We start from the raw sequence: 22,790 nt of genomic DNA on the forward strand, positions 1-22,790 counted from the left end.
AGCAGAAGCACTAAGGCCAGAAAGAGCAGCGTTCCCAACACATAGAGAACCAGTGGAGGGAAGGATGGAGGTCCAGTTCTTACTGAGGTCAAAAACACAGAAGAGGATCTTGATACGACGCTGTGATCAGAAATATTTAGAACTTAATGAACAGTAATAAATTTTATATTAAACAAATACACACCTGGTTTGGTGGTGGTGGTGGTGGTGGTGGTGGGTGTAGCAGTGGACACAGTGGATATGTCTGTATTCACAGAAAGAAAAACACTTTGTCTCACAATAAAAATAAACTGTTACTCAATAAGGTTTATGACATGCTGATCAGTGTTTACAGTTCAGGGTCTGAGATTTCAATCAAACATCTAAGATTCTAAATAAAAGTTATCAAGTCTTATCACTGAGACAGAAAGCTAAAAAGTTAGCACACCCCTCTGACCTGCACAGGTGACTCCAGCAGGAGAGCAGTCAGTGTGTTTCTTCAGGGAATGATGACAGTCCCACAGGTGAATCTCATCCCCTCGACACTTCACTCTGTTCAGCCAGAAAGTCCCTTCACCAGAACCAAACCGATCATCAGCACTCAGCGCCGACCCACAGCCCAGCTGTCTGCACACCACCTGAGCGTTCATGATGTTCCACTGATCATCACAAAAGGAGCCCCACGTAGAGTTATGATACACCTCCAACCTCCCAGAGCAGCTTCCCTTTCCTCCAGTCAGCCTGAGAGACCAGTGTTCTACATGACACACATCACACACACTGAATGCTGAATTATGGTTAGTCTAAAGATGGTGATTAAAGTTAATTTAACATTTATGGAGGAAGGTTCCAGAGACAGAAAAGAGAGACTGGTGAGGGAACATCTTTTCATAGCTACCATATATATTAGGGCTGGGCGATAAAACAATAACTATACGTATCGCGATAGACACGTGAACGATAGCGATAAAAAATGTGCTCAATAAAACGTTAGATATTTTTTATCCTTCGTCCGAACAAAACAGAGGTTTGGTTGCATTAACAAACGCAATCACTCTCTGGTAACCTAGCAACGTAGGGAGCGACACGCTAACAGCCAATCATGTAACAGTTTTAAGTTTGGTTGTGCCATATTGTTGTCTCGAATTTTTATATTACAGATGTATCTCAGTTAGGGTGGAAACGATTCCTCGATTAACTCGATTACAAAAGCTCACGTCATGTTCTTGTGCAATTATTCTGTGTGTGTGAGCGTATGACAACGCGCTTACATCAAAGCGGAAGGAGAAGCTGTCATTTCAAATTGAAAAGTAAAGAAAATGCCGTGGCGTGTGTCCATTGCAAGATCGAACTGGCATACCACAACAGCACGTCGACCATATATGCTTAATGCACTCGGTGTGAAACCATGCATGGCCTCTAGGTCCAAGTTCCTGTCCATGTTTTTGCTTCTTAAATACCACAAAGCTTTCCCAGAAGACAATAAAGGCTTATGTTATGCCAGAGCTGTAGATTTAGAATCTTTTATTTCTGAAGTTAAGTTGCATGACTTAAAGGCAGTATTTTTATTATTATTATTATTATTATTATTATTATTATTATTATTATTATTATTATTATTATTATTATTTATTTATTTATTTTAATGTATGCTTTAGTTTTTATACTTTACAAAACTAATTTGAAAGTAATTTTTTGTTTTGTTTTTGCATGTCAGAAAAGGGTTCATTTAAAACTCAGAATGTTTGGCACTTAAATGTTCTTAATTCTTCTCAGTCAACTTTGTCATTGTTCACAGTACAAGTACAGACAGAGAAACAACGGGTATCTAAAGGTTTATTTGTGATAGAAAATATTGTTGTATGCATTGCATATCATGTATTTAAAAACTAAAAGTTCATTTTTCTAAAAAAGAAAACCAATTAGTTGTTCATTTTAAGAAACCCATCTTATTTTCTCTTGTATATTTAATTGCTCTTTAATTATATATATATATATACTGATGAAAATCTTATTATTATTTATTATAAAAACGATGATCTTCTGGGTGAAAACAGTAACTGTGACTAAAGGGACAGATTTAATTGTCCTTACTTGAGCAGTATTTCTGAAGAGGAAATGACGAGCATGTCCCTTGAGAACGTAGAGACGTTCCATCTTCTACAGTAATAAAACACACAAAATAGACTTTTCTCTCATTCTTATTTTGTATATAAATATTTACGCAAATTCTACAGCATTGTACAAACTAGTATAGAAAGAGAGTCCTCTTACCTGTGCAGGTAATATGAACAACTTCATTATCACATCTGTTCTCTCCCCAGGGTAAAGATGGACACTGCAACAGATTAGAGTCGTGTTTCCTACATTTCACATGATCCAGCCAGTTAGGAGCAAATTTTTCTCTTGCTTTCTCTGAGACCAAACGTTTGAGTTTTCCACAGTTCAGCTCTCCACACACCATATTTGCTGTTTCTAGCTCATCAGCCATCTGATTGTGACACACATTACCCCAGGTTCCATTGTAGAACACTTCAAGATTCCCCTCACAGCCCTTCGTGAGTCGGATATCTTTAAATTCTGGTGAGAGAAGGACGACACACTTCATTTGAAAACGTCCTGTTTTATCCACACAGTTAAATATGTGTAAAAATATATTTAAGATGGATTTCATTTATTAACAAGTCCTTATTATCATGTTGAATTTCAGGAACTTTGGACCTCAGTTTTGAAATAAAACATATACATATCTAACAGGTTTATTGTCAGTCATCACACTGTACCTGAGCAGACGACTCCTACGTCCTCATGGTGTCCACATTCACCCTCTTCACACAGCTGATATCTGCAGTTCCACAGGGACGTCTCGTTCCCCTCACACTCCACCTCTTTCAGCCATATGGACCCAGTTCCAGGACCAAACCAGGCTGGTATGTAGTTACTGAGGGCCTCTCCACACTGCAGCTGTCTGCACACCACCTGAACATCCTCAATACCCCACGAGTCATGACACACAGTCCCCCACGAGCCGCTGTGGAAAACCTCCAGCCTTCCTGCACAGTCTCCACCAGAACCAACCAGCCTGATGGAATCTCGGACTGGATTATTTTTTTTTTTCAAAATCAAAGTGTTTTAAATTTTTAAAAATTTTAAGATACTTTTACTTTCATTAATAGTTTTTTTTTTATTTGTGGGTGTTTACCTGAGCAGGGGATGTAGAGCTGTTCCACGGAGCTGCAGTTGACATGTTTAGCTTGTGCACTGCTGCAGTTCCTCAGATGTTCTTCACTCCCAGAGCAGCTGAAACCTGTTACACACATGTGTTTGTGTTCAGTGGTGGATGGAGAGGAGCGGTAGTTCTGCACAGAGCCACAGCCCAGCTGTCTGCAGAGCACAGATGCCTCAGACAGACTCCATGAGTCCAGGAGAACTCTCCTCCAGTCCTGCCTGAAATAAATCTCCACCTCCCCCTGACACTCGCTCCCTCCAGACAACCACACTCGCCTCTCATGAAGTGCCACAGAGGATCCTGAAGCAGAAGAAGGTCATTTAAATATTGTAATGAACTCTGACTTTATTCAGTAACCTGGTGTATGTGATGTTAATATCTCACCATTACAGATGACTCCAGCATCATGTTTATGAGTGCATGCAGCTCGACTCCATGATGAGATGCCACATTGTGATAGGTGTGTCTCCTTCCCCTGACAATCAAACACATCAGCCCACATGTGGTCACTGCCCCCCCCAAACCAGCCCACCACCACCACAGCCACAGCACTCCCACAATCCAGCTGTGCACACAGAACATCTGCAGCTCTCATATCCCAGCTTACAGCACAAACTGTGCCCCACACACCGAGGTACAGGAGCTCCACTCGACCAGAACAGGAGTCCGGTCCGTTCACCAGCCTCGCCTCTGTGTAACCTGAACAAACAGCCGAGAGCTCAGTGAAAGAGGAACATTAACACAGGCACCTTAAAGTTTGATTGACAGCTATGTGGTCTCTATTTAAACAGAAGTTACATCATGATACTTACCCAGAACATATTAATCCCACATCGTTGTCATGGGAACATGTTGAGTGTTTGAGTGAAGATGATGATGGACAGTAAATCTCATATTCGTTTCCTCTACACTGAAGCTCCTCTGTCCACACCTGACCCTCCCCTCGGCCAAAAGCAGCTGATTCCAAAACATTCACAGGAATCCCACAGCCCAGCTCTCGACACACAACCTCTGCATCCTGCTGGTCAAAGTCAGCATCACACACTGTGGACCTGGAACGTCCAAGAAACACCTCCACTCTCCCAGAGCACCGGTGAGGTCCAGCAGTGTGTCTTGGGATGATGTGACCTGTGTTTTATTTGTATATTTATAATAATGATCATAATGTAACTAACTGTTGAGGTACTCTTTTCATAAATACAATAGTTTACCTGAACAAGTGACTCCAGCATCAATATTATGAAAACAGAAATGTCCCCCTTGTGTGTCAGCCCAATAACGAATATCTACAGGCTCCCCACAGCGCAGCTCTCTACACACCACTGCAGCATCTTTCATATCCCAGGCAAAATTACACACTGTTCCCCACTGTCCATCATGAAGAACCTCCACTCTCCCAGCACAGCGACTTCCACCATTCACCAACCTCACACTGTCTGAGAGAGAGAGAGAGAGAGAGAGAGAAAGATTTACACTCTATTTCTCACACACACGCTCGCACACACACACTCACACACACACTCACACACACACACACACACACACACACACAAACACACAAACACACACACTCACACACACACACTCACACACACACACACACACACACACACACACACACACGATCACTCAATCACACACTCAGACTCACACACACATTCACACACACTTTCTCACACACTCACACGCACACACATACGCACACTCACACACACTCACTCACACTAACACACACACTCACATACATTTGCTCACAAACACACACTCACACACACTCGCACACACATTCTCACACACACACACTTACTCAATCACACCAACTCTAAACTCTAAACATTAATCTCTCTCTGATTTTATAAGTGAGGCCTCAGAACAAACCCTGAGGATGATGTGTGTACTCTCATGTACAGCTTTTTATATTCTATAAAGATAAAACACTTTCACTGTTTATAAAGTTACAATCACTCCAGGAAACTTTCTTCATGTCATGATTAAAACTGGTCCCTACTGTTAAAGTGAGAAGTGTGTGATGTTTTCGTGTGAATAATCAGTGTGAACTTACCAGCTGCTGTGAGTGTGAGTGTGGATGAGAGAAGAATTAAAGTCAGACAGATTTCCATCTCCCTCCTCGCTGTACACGATGTGTTCACCTCCACTCGCCCAGAGAGACTGAGAGAAGTGTATCCCCTCATTTAGCCCCCTACAGAGAGACAGACAGAGAGACAGACAGAGGGAGAGAGACGGCCGCCAATCACACTCACTGTTACCTTATTAGAAAGACGAGAGGAAATCATCAAACAGCCTCAATAACAAATCAGATGAGGCACCTTTCACTTTCTCCATATATATCAAAACAACGTCAGAGCTGATGAACAGAGCTCCACCTCCTGTCTCTGTGGTGTGTGACTGATGAACAGAGCTCCACCTCCTGTCTCTGTGGTGTGTGACTGATGAACAGAGCTCCACCTCCTGTCTCTGTGGTGTGTGACTGATGAACAGAGCTCCACCTCCTGTCTCTGTGGTGTGTGACTGATGAACAGAGCTCCACCTCCTGTCTCTGTGGTGTGTGACTGATGAACAGAGCTCCACCTCCTGACTCTGTGGTGTGTGACTGATGAACAGAGCTCCACCTCCTGTCTCTGTGGTGTGTGACTGATGAACAGAGCTCCGCCTCCTGTCTCTGTGGTGTGTGACTGATGAACAGAGCTCCACCTCCTGACTCGGAGGTGTGTGACTGATGAACAGAGCTCCACCTCCTGTCTCTGATGAGAGTCGACCACATCACACACTGATGTCAGAGAGAGGAAACGGCTGTCGTACAGCATTAATTCCTGACAGCTGCACAGAGCAGATACACACACTGATAAACACACTGTAACTACATCAGTTACACATCCCGTACACACACACACACACACACACACACACACACACACACACACACACACACACACACACACACACACACACACACTTCTGTTTAGTGAAATGTGTTTGTTCTCTTAACTGACCTGCTGAGGGCGCTGTTAGGAAACTGCTGTATTATTATTATTATTATTATTATTATTATTATTATTATTATTATTATTATTATTATTATTATTATTATTCTCTCACTCACTCTCACTCACTCATTTTCTGCCGCTTTATCCGAACTACCTCGGGTCACGGGATTATTATTATTATTATTATTATTATTATTATTATTATTATTATTATTATTACTACTACTACTACTACTAAAAGAATAAAATATACAAAAGCACACAAATCTAACACATAATATATAAACCCATAAATAAAAACACAAACACAACTCCTGAATAGTGTTTATGTCTGGAGTTACCATGTGTGTCATTTCAGTATTAAGTCCTCATTATGAGCTTAACTCTGAATATGAGACTTTATTATTAAAATGAGGAAAATGTTTTCATGATGTGAACTGAAGTGAATTTATGTGTGTGTTCCTGAGAACAGAACAGAACAGAATACAATAGAACAGAATCTTTATTGTCTTTGTATAAAAACAGTGACATTTGTCAGTAAAATTCCCAGTAAAAGATAAAGTCCTAAAATCCACAAAATTCTAAATAAAATGTAGAGCATCAGTGCAGTAGAAGCTTGTGTGATATTAATTTTTCTATGGCACAAGTCTAGTGCGGTACAACAGTAAGTAATAACAGCAGCACGGTGACGTCTGATGGAGGTGGATGTAACAGCTTGTATGTAACAGAGGTGTGTGTTAGAGTAGCAGATGTTGTAGAACAATGAGTGTGAGTCAGTGTGACATTAGTGCACCAGTCATTGTGAATGTGAACACACAGAGCGCCGCCTCTGTTCTTACCGGAGTCCCTTGTTCAGTCGGTGCGGTCATCTGACTGACTGCTAACTCATTAGCCGAGTCAGGGTGAATTATAAAAAGAAGCTGAATAAAAGATTTTGTCCTGATGTGACCGTACATTAGCAGTAAGATGCTCGGCACAGAGGGTTTGTGCTCCTTAGCCTGGCCTGTATCCTAGTACATCATCCTCACTCTTGTTTCCTCTCCCTACACCACCTTCACCGCCTGCCTGCCGGTGTGCTGATCCACAGAGCTGTCGGTGCTCTGATTAGCTCTGCAGGAATCATATCAGTGCTGGGAAGTGACTTTTTCACACTTTATTCATTTTTATTGCTTTATGCAAATGTCCGGTATAAGAATAAAAAGTATTCAAAAAAAAAAAAAAAATAGAACAATAATAAAAAGTATAAACTATATAAGAAAACTGTATAAAAAACTATATAAAAATATAAAATATAGATGGAGAAATAATGTATATACATATGCATAAATATACATATACATAAATGTCTATGGTTTTTAAAGATTGTCCTTAAAGTGGACTTTAAACTTCATAGCTTCATACCGCCACCTACTGTGATGGAGTGTGAAGAGAATTAATTCTACATTTCTCCTCATCTCTATATCCTATATTTTAATCCACGGATCTTAATAAATCTCATGATTCCATTCATTTGTTTTCAGCTTGTCGCTCTGTAAACACCTTAATGTTTTCAATGTAGTTGTACAATTTACAGGAACCGTAACTATCCAAAACCATCGGGGAACTTGAGTTTCTTCCTCTTATCATCTCAGGCAGTTTTTCCTCACCACCGTCACCTCAGGCTTGATCATTAGGGATAGATGTGTAGTGATAAATATACTTTCACTATAAGCTGATGAGCTGCAAAGCCAGTACTTCCTGTAGGTGTTTTTACCCAGCATGCAAAATCTGTAGTGGTGGAATGGGCAAATAAAACCTTTAAGGTCTGATGGGCAGGAAGGCAGTGAAGGCCAGAGTCCCATAGAATGATCCGGAGTAATGCTTGCCATGGCACTGGACTCTAACTTCAGAAGCAGAGAGGATGGTGTTGCTTCAGCACAACTTCTTGCACAGGTAATTAGTATTAAACATGAGATCAAATCTGATTGGTTCATTCTGAACTTTTTTATTCTCTAAATCCTTTCTCTTTTACAGTTAAATTTCATTTTTGCAATTGCATGGAAATCTTTCTGAATTAATTTTCTTTTCCTTTTTTTAATTAATTAATTAATTTGTCTATACAAGATTGTGGGGTTCTTTAGATCTTTTATGTTTATTTAATATATATATCAATAAAACCTTTAATATTCTCAATATTGCAATATTGTAATTTGTAAAATCCGTTGTTTTATTATTATTATTATTATTATTATTAATATTATTATTATTATAATAACTTTTCATTGGATGTGTTTTATCGCCATCTTGTGGATTCACCCATTTTTTCAGATATTAAATACAAAACCAAATCCAATTTTCAATTTTCAGAACACAGACAGACTCATTACACTGTCAATATCAACCATCTAATCTGTGCTCAAAATTAAATGATGCTTTCAGATCAGACACACAGACAGAAATATATAAACATTACACAACATTCATGAGACATTTCATCAAAAAATGGAAAACAGCGTATAAACCTTTAAACAATGGACATTGTCTCCAAACAGCTTTACAAATATATAAAAATATAGAATTAAAATTACAAAGTTTAAAATGTAATTAATATTTATCCACAATGAGCAAGCCGGAGGTGACGGTGGTGAGAAAAATTTTTTACATAATGTCATTTCTACAAAAAGAAAAGTTCGCAGGTCGCTCAAAATAAATTCCAACCGGCAAGAAAAATCCCGGAGCATGAAAACCAGAAAAAAAAGCAGGCAGCAACGAGCAACATCTTATTATTTAACACATTCCCTGATGTATCGTCTCGTCCAGTTGGAGGTTTGTTTCGTGTCTTAACCACAGGAATATATCACACAATATCATCATTACTGAAGCTCCAACAGCAGCACCAATCAGCACAGAGGAAACAACTGAACACAAAATAAACACACAGAGATTATAGTATAAAAATATGTTCATTAATACACAATAGTAATAAATATTATTGAGCTGTAATAACAGTTATCTATAATGTAGTTAAATTAAATATAAGTTGTATATGTTGTAGATATTAGAGAATATAGAGGCACAGAGAATCTGCCACAATCTACATTTGCAGTATTTTGTGTAGTAACTGATAAAAAAGAGAACAATGTTCATCATGACCTGCACACGTCCTGGTGTAATACTTTCTCTTCTGTTTTGTGGTGACTTGAGAAACATTTATAGAACAAAGCAAATTAAGAAGAATTTTGAAGAGAAGCATGTTTTCAACTGATCAGACATTTAGATGGATTCATCTGAGCTTCTCTGTAAAAGTCTCTTTATCAGAAAAACGTTTTTAGCATTTCTTCTGTACGATTACATTAACCTTCATATTGTCCCAGGGTCTGTTTGACCCGGCCAGAAGAATTTAATGTATCATAACTTGGGTTTTCTTCCACATATTTACCTGAAATTTAGCAGGATTGTTCCAAATTATGAACTTTGCAAGCAAAATTAATTTTGTCTATTTTCCTTGAACTATGTATTCAGAACAATATAAACTACGTGTTTTTGTTCCGCTTGGGTCATTTTGACCCGGCCACATTTACACACACACACACACACACACACACACACACACACACACACACACACACACACACACACACACACACAAAAGCACTGGGCATAGCAAGTCATTAGGCCTTGCAGAAAAAACAAAAGCTACTCATTTGTAAATATTTCACACTTGTTATATGCATTTGTACAGCTGGGGACAATATCTTCTCCTCTCTTCCTCCTCTACCAACAATCTTTACACACACACACACACACACACACACACACACACACACACATTCTTGTAATTAGAGCACTGTGGGGTCAGTAGTTCTGCCGGTGTGTTCTGGGGACACCACTTTCCTGAGGTTCTACTCATGTGAAAAAAATCTGGCATGTATAATTTAATTCTGGGAACATAAAGATCACTTGAAATTCTTGATTTAACTCTCAGAGTTTCTGTGCTTGTTTTTTTCACACCTAATGGGGACATAACGAGAACTCATCACTAATGGGGACCTAATTTGCATACACAGAAAATTAACCGATTTTCATGTTATAGTGGGGACATCACTAGATACCCAATTTGCATACACAGAAATTTGGCTGGTTTTTGTGTTGTAGTGGGGACATCACTAAACGTCTCTAATTTGCATACACACACATCAGGTCATTTATAACATCAAGGGGACATGGCTTAATAAAAACAAGTTGAGTATTTAACTTAACTACCTTATGAAAAATTACAAACCAAGGATGTGTAACACTACATGTAAAGAACAGATGACTTGTATTTTCTCTATTTGTTGATTTAAGCACCTCATGAGTTTGAAGAATTATTTACATCAAGGACTGTTAACCAAAACGTCACTAATTGCATACTCAAAATGGCAATTAATCTCTTTTACACAAATATGCATCAACACAATATAGATTACAGACTCATTTTTTCTGGAGCTTCCCTTTTTCATTAAATGAAAACCTTTAGATACCAAGGAACCTTTTATGGAAGGAGGTACCATGGCTATTACAGATTTCAAAGCTATAATCTCAAGTCAAGTCGTCACCCCTTTCCTTCACCAGATATTTTTGAGGAACAGAAAGGACACATGCATGAGGTACTGAACCTTACTGATTTGTCAAAGAATATCAAATACCAGTCATTTTGGCAAGTTACAACTGATAGATGCATCTTCTATTTCAGCTGCTTGAGCTATTTGCATATTGATCTGGAACTCTTTACTGAAGTAAAAACACTGTCAGTCAAAAAAAGCCCTTGTCAGGAAAAGCCCTGTTTATTTAACATAACAGACAACTTGAGTCTTGAGCTTCTTTACTGCCAAAGTCAACAGAAAGTCTCATTAAATTTACTAAAAGCTCACATGTACTATGAATAAACTCTCTCATATTTAGTGTAATACAAAGCTGTTAAAAGCACAACTCTTATTTACACTTACATCAACATCCAAAAGTAAATGAGTATTCTCTATAACATACTATAACAAGCACTGAACATTCTATAACTGGCTAGGCCTGACTAGCATTTACTTCATAATTAACTAATTACAAATAAATTGCATTCAAGTATTTGGATCAAAAACTTTCAGCAACCAAAATAAAAATTTTGACCCTTACAATCACCTCAAACCTTGCATACTGCACATTACTTAGTATACACAAATGAAAGGATTTTTTCCAAAACATGAATATGGCCTTAATCTTTATTTATCTACCTAAACTGACTACTCTAAAAAGTGGCAGCTAACAATTTAACAACATTTGCCAAGCTAGCTAGGCTAAACAAATAAATGGGCAGCACATTGGAGCTTTTATTGCCCAAACAAAAGGCAGTGGCAGTGAAATGAAAGGTGGCGGCCAAAAAAAATTTGATTGGATGCAGTATCAATGTGTAGGTAAGGGTTCTTATAAATATTGAAATACTTGATCTGCTCCTGATTAGTTTATTATGAAATAAATGCTGACTGGTTCATTAAAGTGATAGCCTAGAGATGGAACATAACTTAAAGAAGAACTAGAAAAAGTACCAAAGTGCCATTATCCATCTTATCTAATCATTCTTGTTTAGATCTCTCTTATAAGCTACAATGCGATTGTAGACATAGAATTTGACACTTTGCCAGTCTCTATCTTTAAGAGCTAAAGGCTCAGCTGTAATGCAGTTTTGACAGGCCAACTTCCCTGGGACACGGCATGACATGATGAAAGTCTTCATATGTCTCTCCACTGCGGTGACCTCGTTTACTTCCCAAGCCTTCCTCTTTTTCAGAGTAGAAGTTTTACCTAAATGAAATAATTAAACATTAGTTACACAGCAAACACACAACCTTATATCTGACGTCAATTGTTGTCTAGCAACTGCTCTCTAATTACATGGACAGGCGATTCAATACTGTGTTGCATTCTGATTTATTGGCCTTGCATCCTTACACAGTTAGGGCTCTGTTACCTTACTGATGGGTGGCCTTGTACTGGGAGTTTTATGTTGTTTTTTCCAGTTAACTAAAAGTTGACGATGAAATTTTGCGTCTTAAGAATGAAAAATATTCAGTTCTCATGTTGGGAATTTCTACCAAAAGACAGGATCAATGCATTCATCAGGCGAGAGTCAGGCTACTGGTGGTGAATTTGTGTAGTGAATCACATTTTCTTGCTGATTTCTTATCACTGTTCCAATGGCCTATACTGTATATCAATCCATGAAGGTTATCAGCCCAACCACTATAATTTTAACTGAAACTACAACATGGTTATTGTTTAATCAAATAACATGGTCATGGTCAATGTTATGGTCAAAACATGATATTTGCTGATTATAGCCACCAACCTAGCCTCAGCTCTGTAAAATATACAAGATATATACAAAAGAAAAATACATCAGATATATTAAGATAAATCAGATTTATTACCACACTCACCTTTAGAAGACCTTTGAAGAGAATTCATCTCCACGGTGTGCACGATTTCAGTGTCCACTGGTGGCACCCCGACATCTGCTTGAGTGTCTGTGGAAAATTTGTGGCAACTCCATGTAAAATTTTAACCATATTTAATTACTTTTTTAAAGCATACTATCTTTTTATATTCTATTACAATTAAAAAAAAATAATCAGTGTAACAATAATCATGCTAGTTATTATTTTAAAAATCCTTACCTTCATGTTCTTCACATTTCTCACCTTCCTCACTCATTATTTCATCACTGTTTAACTCCATTTCCTCTGCAAAAAGTAGAGTGGTACGTTTGGCAGACTTTACACCACAGCCACTTTGTTTCATGTGTCTCATATTAACGAAATACAGTACTGTGCAAACATTTTAGGCAGGTGTGGGGAAAATGCTTTCAAAAATAAAACTTAATTGTTTATTTATCAATTAACAAAATTCAAAGTAAATACACAGGGGATAAATCCAAATCAAGTCAATATTTGGTGTGACTACAGTTTTTGAAGGAACTCAGCAGATAGGTTGTTCCAAACAAATTGGAGAACTAAACACAGATCTTCTGTGGATGTTGGCTGCCTCAAATCCTTCTGCTTTTTCATGTAATCCCTGACAGACTCGATCAGGGTTCTCTGGAGGCCAAAACCATCACTTCCAGGACTCCTTTTTCTTCACTATTTGGAAGATAGTTCTTAATGACGTTGGCTGTATGTGTGTGGGGTTGTCCTGCTGCAAAATGCATTTGGTCATGATGGTATTGCATAATGGATATCTGCCTGTATTTCTCAGCATTGAGGACACCATTAATCCTGTCCAAATCTCCATTTGCAAAAATGTCTTTTGCTGCTGGCACTGCTGGACAACATCTGATGTCAAACGGAAGTGAGCATGTCTTGATGCAGCAGTATTTCATCTGCTGCATTAATTTTCCATGGCCAACCACTGCATCTACGGTCCTCAACATAGGCTGTTAGTGCTTCTTCAAAATATCTTGAAACCCCAGTCTGCTTTGGACTATTTGTCTGGGAGAGAACATGCTGATGCTGTAGAACTACCTTGTGTCTTGTCACTGTATGATGTGACATGAAACGGTCTTCCACAGCCTTACCTTAGTAGAAGAGTTTGTCTGTTCCTCACCCACATTTAATCTCCTACACAGCTTTTTTTGTTTCAACCTACATATGAAATTGATGATCATTAGCACCTGCTTGGTGTTACTGGTTAATCATACACCTGACTCTGATCCTACAAAATCCCTGAATTTGTCCAAGTGCGCTGGTTTGAAGCCAAAGGTTGGTCAAACCAGCTACTGATTTGATTTAGGTTTTTCTTGTGTTTGCTCACTTAGTACATTCATAAAAATAAATATAATTTTTGAAAGCATCCTTAATTTTAAAGCATTTCTTCACATCTGTCTAAGCATTTTGTACAGTACTATACTTAAAAATAGAAACCCATGACTGTAGATGAGCAAAATAACAAAAAAAATGTTTTTATATACTGTACCATTTGGATCAATAGTGATCTCATCCAAATTCTTGCCCTTAAACTGCCCAACTCTTCCTTGTTCTAACGCCATAAGCACTTTGCTGACTTTTGCAAGCTGTAGGGTCTTTTCAGGAAGGCGATAGTATTCCCGATGAATTCGGATATCATGTCCAAGAAAGTTTGCTAACTGATCCAAGTCCGTGTCCCTCAGATTTAGGACTGTAGAAAGAGTTGCTGCCTGTTTTCGTAATTTTGTGGATGTAAGTGCATATGGACTATCTGCACCACAATGCTTGGCAAAGTTACGGATGCAGTCCGAGCCTCTGTAATGCGACATTGCTGTTGGCCGAGCATAAAGATAAACATTTTCCTTTAGCACTCCACAAGTCTCCCTGTTCTTTACGAGCAACTCCAATGCACCCAGCATTTTTGGTGTCAGTAGAACAGGAACTGGACGTCGTCTTTTTCCCCTGATGACAATTCTTGAGAAATGTCTGCACAGTTTCTTCTCAACTTCAGACAATGCCCAGTCTACATCAGCATGTGGATCAGAGGTGTCCCTGGTTAAAAATGCAGATAAAGGCATACTTGATACCTCTCCCTCTCTGCGGCGGTTGAACAGGATGATTTGAGTTAAAATGGTTTTGGCAAGTTCGGACCAGTATTTTGTAGAAGACACTGATGATAACTGCTTGACGCATTCATCTTGTGTTTTGTCAAGGAAGGTGTGAAGCTTTTGCACGTCCTTTGTAAATGGCAACACAGTAGGTGCATTCCACTTTAATTCTTCTATATTTCGTGCAGCTGTTGCAGAGATCTAATCACACCACCGTTCCTTATGCACATCTTGAAATCCAGTGACTTTCTGTGCCAAGTCAACATCCTTGTTAATCAAAGCTTTAGCTTTTGTAAGATTACTAAGCTTCATTAGGCTTATTCCAAGTTTTTTTTGCAAGTGAAGGTGTTCTGTATGTGTTGGTTTGATAATCATATCCACATGCATGTCTAACAGCTTTAACTGTCTTCATATAGTTCTGTGGATCTAGGAAATCTTCCATTCTTTTCAAAGATGCAACTTTGCTGCCACTGACCAGTAACCTTCCAAGCTCTCGCAACTTCTGTCGGACATATGCCTCATTCTTAGCAGATATTCCACCTTTGTTCAGCAAGTGTTCTCCCACCTGAATGATGCAGCAGTCATTTTTGACAGCAGCTGTGATTTCATCTAGATTCATGTGGCTTACTGTCTTCCATAATGCTTTGCTTATGTTTGAAGATACAGGTTGTGCATATGAACAGAGAGCTTGGACACGATTTTTTCCAGGTCTTGAGATTTTATCTTTAGTGCTCAATTTACAGCTTTTCATATGCCTCCAGAGAACCTTCCGGGTAAACAGCCCTTGGCAATATGCACAATGCATAAATTCAGTGCCTTCTGTTTGATTTTGTGGTTGTCTGTACGGAACCAGTTCTCCTTCGCCTGACTTCATTACAGCTGCATTGTGTGCATAGTTGCCTCTGTGTCGAAGATCATTAAAAAACATTTTTCTTTGCATAGAACCCTTTGGAAACTGGCATCCTTCAGTTACTTCTTTTTCAGTGGAATGCACATATTCCAAATGTCTTGCCATCTTGTTATAAGGTTTGAAGCAAAACAGACAATAGTGTTTCTTATTGTATACCCTACCACCATCATGTTTTCTTTTGACTGAATTTACAACTACTCTTGCATTTTTCTGAACATTCGTTGGACTGATGCAAGCTACATCACTGTCTCTAACTTGAGAATGATCAGTTACTTCCATGGTCTCATGACTGCTTTTGTCCATGACATTTGGGGTGGTGCTATCAGGGACAGAACTGCTGGGAAGAACAGGGTCTGTGTCTGACCGACACAAATTTAAAGGTTTAACGATCATGCTACTCTCTGAACTGCTCTCATCACTGTCATCTTTGGAGTTTGGGACATATTCCTCTCCACTGTCTGGAGTAGAATCAAAGAGCTCATCTGAAGCATCAGGAATTAAGTCTTTCATCTAAAAATTAATAACAATTTAGTTAATTATGAAGAATTAGTCCTACACTTTCAATGAGAACAAAGTCAATTCAGTTGAAGCTGAACAATGTTCTACTGCAAACATCTGCCCCTCTATTAATTCCTAAATATTTGCACCTTTCTCAGGTACTTATAATTTTGAAAAGAAGTGTAGCTTTATAATGTCCAAGTCATTACTGACAAATCCTATGCTGTGGAATATTCTGAAACAAGCTCTGTTATGAACTACAAAACATGACTTAACTATAATATATTTAACTATAATTAATAATATAAATTGATGCAAGTATAATCATTTACATTACAGTATATGATGTGTACCAATTCAACATGAAAACCTTACAAAGACACTTTTGGTCCTCCTTAACTTTGGTATGCACATATCTTGTTCATCACTGTCTTCTGATGAAGAATGCTGAAACAAGATATTAGAAAATTTAGTGCAACCCAAAAAAGAATTATGTAATATAAAACAAAGTCTGTCCATTGCAAGAAAAAAATGTTCCATTAACTATAGGAATAAACTTTATTAATTTGGGGTTAGATATAGAACATATCGAAAAACTAATAATTAAGATGTATTTATACACAAATACAAATATACGAGTTGTTTTGTAGTTAATTCTTACATATGGCAGTAAACAGCTTTAACACATCATGGCCAAATCATACTTTCAGGGGACCTTTAACACAGTTCAGGTATAAGTAATTTGTGGGGACACTGTACAGACTACAAATATCACTTCCCCCATACCAAGACTTTCACACACACTAAACACACTAAAACCTGCTTTGTGGGGACTCCGTATGGACGTCACAAATCGACACAATTAAAAATAAGGGGCATGGTTTGGACACTTCAAATGTCACTCAAGTAATAGCTTTCTACACTACGTTTGTCGTCATGTACACCGAAGATGGATTTAAATCATGCTTAGTGTTCCTTGAGACAGTAAGCAGGTGGTAAAGTACAACAAAGAAAGAGAATGCTCTAGCAAACAGTACTACTATGACTGAGATGATGTACCTGTTCAGTCACTGATGCACTAGTAGCAGTATTATGATCCAGAAGAGATGTAGACTGTGATGGATGTTTTTCTTGGACATTGTTCTCATCAGGGTTGTCCTCCATAACCTGTAAATGTATTGGATATTTGGAAAATTTAGTGCACCCAAAAGAAGACTAGGTTACACAAAACAAAAATGCTGTCCCTTCCCAGAAAAAAAAATATATATTTGTTTTTATATAGAAAAATATATTTTGGATTATAAATTTAGGTATAGAGTATTGGGGAAGAGTTACAATTACAATGCATTCAGCTACTCATACACATAGTTCTCTAGTTAATTCTTAAATATGGCAGTAAATTACTTTAACACATCATGGCCAAACCATACTTCCAGGGGACCTTTAACACAGTTCAAGATTAAGTGACTTGAGGGGACACTGTTCCAAGTAAACATATCCTTTCAACTATCTCAAGACACTCACACACAACTAACTGAAACCTATTTTGTGGGGACTCTGTATATAAACTATAAACCAGCAAAATTAAAAATAAAGGACAATATTTGAACACTTCAAAATGTTCATTACAAGAAATGTTAATTATTTCACAATAGGAATTAAGTAATTATGACATCCAGGTTATATATTGAATATTATGGCAAACTTTGAGAAATAGATACCTTGCTAAGCCAAGGCCAGTCTGTTCCTCCATAATCATATGTAATTTCTTGTCCTTGTTTAATGTCTTTTAATGCAAAGAGACAAAGATGTGGCCTCCTATCCACTTCAATCTTCTTCATTCTGCAATTTGGGTGCTTGTGGTCATCATTAACAAGCCTACCAAAAGATCCATCTTCTTTTGCAGCATCAATACTTAATACAGAAGGGTAAAAGAAAAGACAAAATGTTCAGTGCCTGAATTAAGTGGACAGTTGTTGCAGAGGTAATGCACAACTATCGTGTACAACAACAAACATGTAGAGGTAATGTCCAACTATCAACCATAGTACAAATTAATTAAATTATCAGCTTACCACCAAGTTTTTCCCTTCCACTTGAAGTCGAACATAAACACACCACATGCATCGTGGTAAATTCTTCTCCTTCTTTGAGACTCGATGAAATCAATCATTTCTCCTCGGTACTCTGCCACAAAATCACCTTTGTCAAATGAAGTTAGAGTGAAGATACCACGCCCTGTTAAAGAAAATACAGTGAACTATTTACTCAGGCAATGTAACAATAGTGATTTTAATACTCATTGGACTGTTTTCATGATTTTGTAAAATCTCTGTGATTCAGATTTTTTTTTACACAAAAAAGCATGTTTGTACATTTCTTACCTTTCTCTGAACTTATGTACTTCACCTCTAGCTTAGATGTCTTGTCACTCTTGGTAGTGACATAATAAATGGCATCTGTGAGAGGGCTGATCCTTCGTGGCATTTTAACTCTACCAGAAAATGTTAGTGTGATTTTTGAGTTTTTCTTTTCCCCAGTGATGTTTCTGATGATGAAAATATCAAAAACATGTTTGTAAGTGTAATAAAGCACGTTGTTCAGACAGATCAGATCACAGTTACAGCACTGAGTCGCACCACACCAAGATTATTAACAAAACAAATTCATATCTACTAATGAGCTGTGCTTGGCCAGGCTAATAATATATAACTTTTTTTTTAACAGACCCCATAATTATTTAAATATAGGCCTCTACCAAAGGGTTGCCCAATCAGCTTGTGTTACATTTTTTAAAAATTGTTAAAGAAATATAATAAGTCAACATGTGGGCTACCAAACGGTTGCACAGAACATTAAAGAATTAAGCTTGATTTTTTTTTATATAAATTAACTATTCGACTGCGTGGTGAAGCTAGTTGGATTAAAGTATAAACACCACTAAACATTCCCATTTCAACTATCGGAGTTGTTTTATTATCAGACTTTCTAATGTGCTTGATAGAGAAGGCGTGCGCGAGCTCAGCTGGCAATTAAAGTCCGCTGGCATAACAATCCATTTAACCACTTTACCATTGCTATTATTTAAAAATAACGTGTTGAAACACGCAAATAAAAAGCTACAAACATAAAGTACAAAACCAAACAACTTACCTTCGGTTATATTTGGTTTTGAAGAAGTTGGAAAATCTCTCATCAGCGCAATTGGAAACAGCCGTGTAATTAGTTAACCAGTGACCGCGGGGGCAGATGGGTATTGTAGTTCTTATCCTACTTCCTGTGAGGTGTTCACGAACCATTAGCGCAGTCAAAAAAACGAGACTGAGGGATTTCATTTCACCGTTTTAGATTTTAAAAAGCGTAATTTGACACATAGTACGAAAATCGAAAGACTGAAATATGGATTAGTATTAATGACTCATAATGATTTAGAAAAAAAATTTTTGATTTATAAATATATCTTAACAAGCTAGCTATCTACCAGTTTAATTAGGCTCTCTACATTTTCTGTTTATTTTAACTTATACTCAAATAGCCAAATTAATGACAAATTGAACAAAACTTTAAACGTATAGTCTTACCTCTTTGTTTTATAGCTAATACAATGTTTAAGTGGCAGTAAAGCTACTGCGCATGTGCAGATTACGCACGTACCTCTACAAAGTAGGCGGTACCTTAATTTGCATAAATTAGACATGCAGATTGTGTGAAGTTCAGATAAGCTCCACCCCAAAAATCCCGTTTCCAGACTACAGGGGGCGACATAGAGCAAACCGTTCACACACACACACCTTGTCCAGACCATGACTTATGGGCCAGAACTAAAAAACACGTGAGGCACCTATTTAAAGCCTCTCTAACACGTTTTAAAGCTTTACCCTTCCGGGGACGTGGATTTTTGTCCCCATAAAGATTTTGGTCCCCATGATGTTGCTGTGTAAACAGAGTGTTGTCCCCAGAAAGTGATAATTACAAACACACACACACACACACTCACACACACACACACACACACACACACACACACACACACACGTTGTGTTTTCATATTCAAATCATATTTGTTTCCTCTTTTATTTATGAATTTAGTTGCATCAGTCAGCTTTGGCCTGGAGATATGCTGAGTAATGTTTGACATTTATCAGTCAGCGGTTATCCAAAATAATATTTAATAATTTCTGCTTATTTTACTCAAAGCATGGGGAAATTTCATAAGGTTTATCGTTCATAAATTAAGTAAAATAAAAAAAACATACAGAGGTAAACAAAGTTTTATAACATGAAATTATGGCATGTTTTTGAGTGTGTGTGTGTGTGTGTGTGTGTGTGTGTGTGTGTGTGTGTGTGTGTGTATGTGTGTGTGTGTGTGAGTGTGTGTGTATGTGAGTGTGTGTATCTGTGTGTGTGTGAGTGTGTGTGTGTGTATATGTGTGTGTGTGTGTATACACACACTGCTGCAGTACTCACCTTGAACTCTTACTGATGGTCTATAAGTGTTTTTTAAACTTTCCGTAGCCTCTAATAACATTGAATCTAATCTAATCTAATCTAATCTATAGTAATATGTTTCTCTGTCACTCTGACTGATGTTCTAGAAGATGGTTTTGAAATTCTTCATGAGGAGATCTCCTATAATTTCACCTTCAATATTGTTCTCTGTAGCTACTTTAGAGTTAAAGACTTTGTTACTGACAGCATTAGTTCCATCTTTTAACCAGATTCCTGTAGGATCTCTCTGGAGGTCTACGTCATATCGTTCTGTAATCTGAAAACTGCAGGGTATGAGAACACAGAGTCCTCTCAGAGCTTCTACACTCTCTGGTAGACTGATGGAGAATTCTCTACACAAAACAGCTGCAAACACACAATAACACACACACACACGAAATAACACACACACAATAACAAACACACAATAACACACACACGCACACAATAACACACACACGCACACAATAACACACACACAATAACAAACAGACAATAACACACACACACACACACAATAACACACACGTGCCCACACACAATAACAAACTATCAGTAACAAAACACCAGGAAGCAGTTTGGGGTTCGGTGCCTTGCTCAAGGGCATCTCAGTCGTGGTATTGCTTTAATTAGAATTTGAATGTGTGCTCCTTTTAAATGTGAGCCTTCATTTCATTGTACAATGACAATAAATTATTCTATTCTATTGATGAGATAAACTGGTTTTAGGAGTGATATTACACTTAAACAAATCTCCCAAAGTATTCATTATTAGACAGTTTTAAAACAAAGTCCTTAATAAATGTATAATTTACATTTTTTGGGCTTATTTAAGTTTAATTATTTAAGTTGTGCTATATTTGGTAACATAATTAACCATAACTTAAATACTAAAAAAATAATAAATAAATATTTTTGATGAACATTTTGGTTTATTTTGGTTGATTTAGTTGGTTATTCATGCAGTCACCAGCATATGGTGGAGTGAGCAGGCAGAGGATTGATTTCAGCTAGTAATGACATGTCTCGAGACTAAGAACCAGTAAGAGCTGCGACTGCATTACAGAATGACACCAAACTGATTCAGTTTAACACATTTATTATTAGGTCACACATTAATTACTGAAACAAACAAAAAACAGAAAACAAACAATGCTGATTTTATCTCTGGGTTCAGGAAAGTTCACCTGGAGAACATACACACATAGATTTAATGATGTAGTGCAATAATACACAATAATCCTTATCCAGAGTACCATAATATCCATGTTATACCCAAAGGGACGATAGCAAAGAGAAAAAACAGTATTGGAAATAAATCTGTGCTGCATCTGGACATGTCTTGTGTGCATTACTACATCAGTCCATCTGAGGGATGTTCTACAATAAAAGCATGTTTAACTTTCATCCATTTCAATTTCACAAAGCAAGCAGGAGGTTTTTAACAGAGTAAATACAATCATAACACATACACAAAGTCTAAACAATGTGTTAAACACTAAACACATACATGACACGAAACACTAACACGGACCACAGCACACAGAGTCTCCAGCTCATCACCTCCTCTGAGACATACAGGATGATGGAGGCTACACAAATCTCCCCTCAGCTGATCACATAATGCCCCATTTGTATTAAAATACATATAAACTCTCATTCTCTCATCCTTTGAACGTGTAGCAAGAACTTCTTATATTTATTCAACATTAGATCATTAAACAAATGGGAATTTAATCAGTTCTGTCTTTCTGTCTCTGTTATATCTGTCTGTCTGTCTGCCTTTCATTAGAACTTTAGAGCTTTATGTGATAAAAGCGTGTGTTTTATGGGGAGAGACACGGTTTCATGTAAGATGACTGAGACACCGGCACTACTCCAACATGGACACTGATGTGATCACTGCTGTATACAGATGGATTTAAGTCCCACTGATACAGCTGAGTGCTCAGGTCATCTGTCCTCACACCGTCTGTTAAATACAAATTCTGTTTTGCTTATTCTTCTGAGACAAAAATGTATCCAGAGTAACTCCTCCTAGAGCTTTTGAGTCACATGCACCAAGATCGGTTATGGCGTAGACCCTGGTCTGAAGTTTGTTGCTGT

General features: G+C 37.7%; 4 protein-coding genes across 11 annotated transcripts in view; 1 reads left to right on the plus strand and 3 right to left on the minus strand.

Moving 5' to 3' along the window:
• Positions 1-5,420, minus strand: part of LOC113643903 (antigen WC1.1-like) — a 14,618-nt gene extending 9,198 nt beyond the window's left edge. Inside the window, exons 1-11 of the mRNA XM_047803955.1 lie at positions 5,271-5,420; positions 4,410-4,644; positions 4,041-4,320; positions 3,593-3,926; positions 3,176-3,508; positions 2,763-3,086; positions 2,254-2,559; positions 2,074-2,139; positions 437-736; positions 175-244; positions 1-78 (exon numbers count right to left, since the gene is read on the minus strand). The exon at positions 1-78 is cut by the window's left edge and continues 103 nt beyond it. Of these exons, the coding sequence (XP_047659911.1) occupies positions 1-78; positions 175-244; positions 437-736; positions 2,074-2,139; positions 2,254-2,559; positions 2,763-3,086; positions 3,176-3,508; positions 3,593-3,926; positions 4,041-4,320; positions 4,410-4,644; positions 5,271-5,400 (2,456 nt within the window). The 5' untranslated portion in view covers positions 5,401-5,420. The remainder of the gene's footprint in view (positions 79-174; positions 245-436; positions 737-2,073; positions 2,140-2,253; positions 2,560-2,762; positions 3,087-3,175; positions 3,509-3,592; positions 3,927-4,040; positions 4,321-4,409; positions 4,645-5,270) is intronic.
• LOC113650187 (B-cell receptor CD22-like) overlaps positions 1-22,790 on the minus strand; it is a 1,781,460-nt gene that overhangs the window by 660,109 nt on the left and 1,098,561 nt on the right. The window lies entirely within an intron of this gene.
• The window catches only part of LOC113663360 (antigen WC1.1-like), an 870,979-nt gene that overhangs the window by 365,607 nt on the left and 482,582 nt on the right, over positions 1-22,790 (plus strand). The window lies entirely within an intron of this gene.
• On the minus strand, positions 11,003-19,507 carry LOC125139582. 4 transcript variants are annotated; one of them, XR_007138618.1, is made up of 7 exons: positions 19,350-19,507; positions 17,256-17,363; positions 16,572-16,643; positions 14,191-16,208; positions 12,897-12,962; positions 12,660-12,746; positions 11,003-12,024 (listed from the first exon to the last, which is right to left on the minus strand). XR_007138618.1 is itself a non-coding variant. In XM_047803975.1 (6 exons), exons 3-6 carry the CDS (start codon positions 14,756-14,758, stop codon positions 11,792-11,794), a joined length of 942 nt encoding a protein of 313 aa, XP_047659931.1. In that variant the 5' UTR covers positions 14,759-16,208; positions 16,572-16,643; positions 17,256-17,452; the 3' UTR covers positions 11,003-11,791. The 4 variants fall into 4 exon arrangements, 2 of the variants coding, with proteins under 2 accessions (XP_047659931.1, XP_047659930.1); XR_007138619.1 differs by lacking the exon at positions 19,350-19,507 and having other exon boundaries at positions 12,660-12,734; positions 17,256-17,458; XM_047803975.1 differs by lacking the exon at positions 19,350-19,507 and having other exon boundaries at positions 12,660-12,734; positions 17,256-17,452.

The sequence above is a fragment of the Tachysurus fulvidraco genome, chromosome 19, assembly GCF_022655615.1.
Source record: "Tachysurus fulvidraco isolate hzauxx_2018 chromosome 19, HZAU_PFXX_2.0, whole genome shotgun sequence".
NCBI lineage: Eukaryota > Metazoa > Chordata > Actinopteri > Siluriformes > Bagridae > Tachysurus > Tachysurus fulvidraco.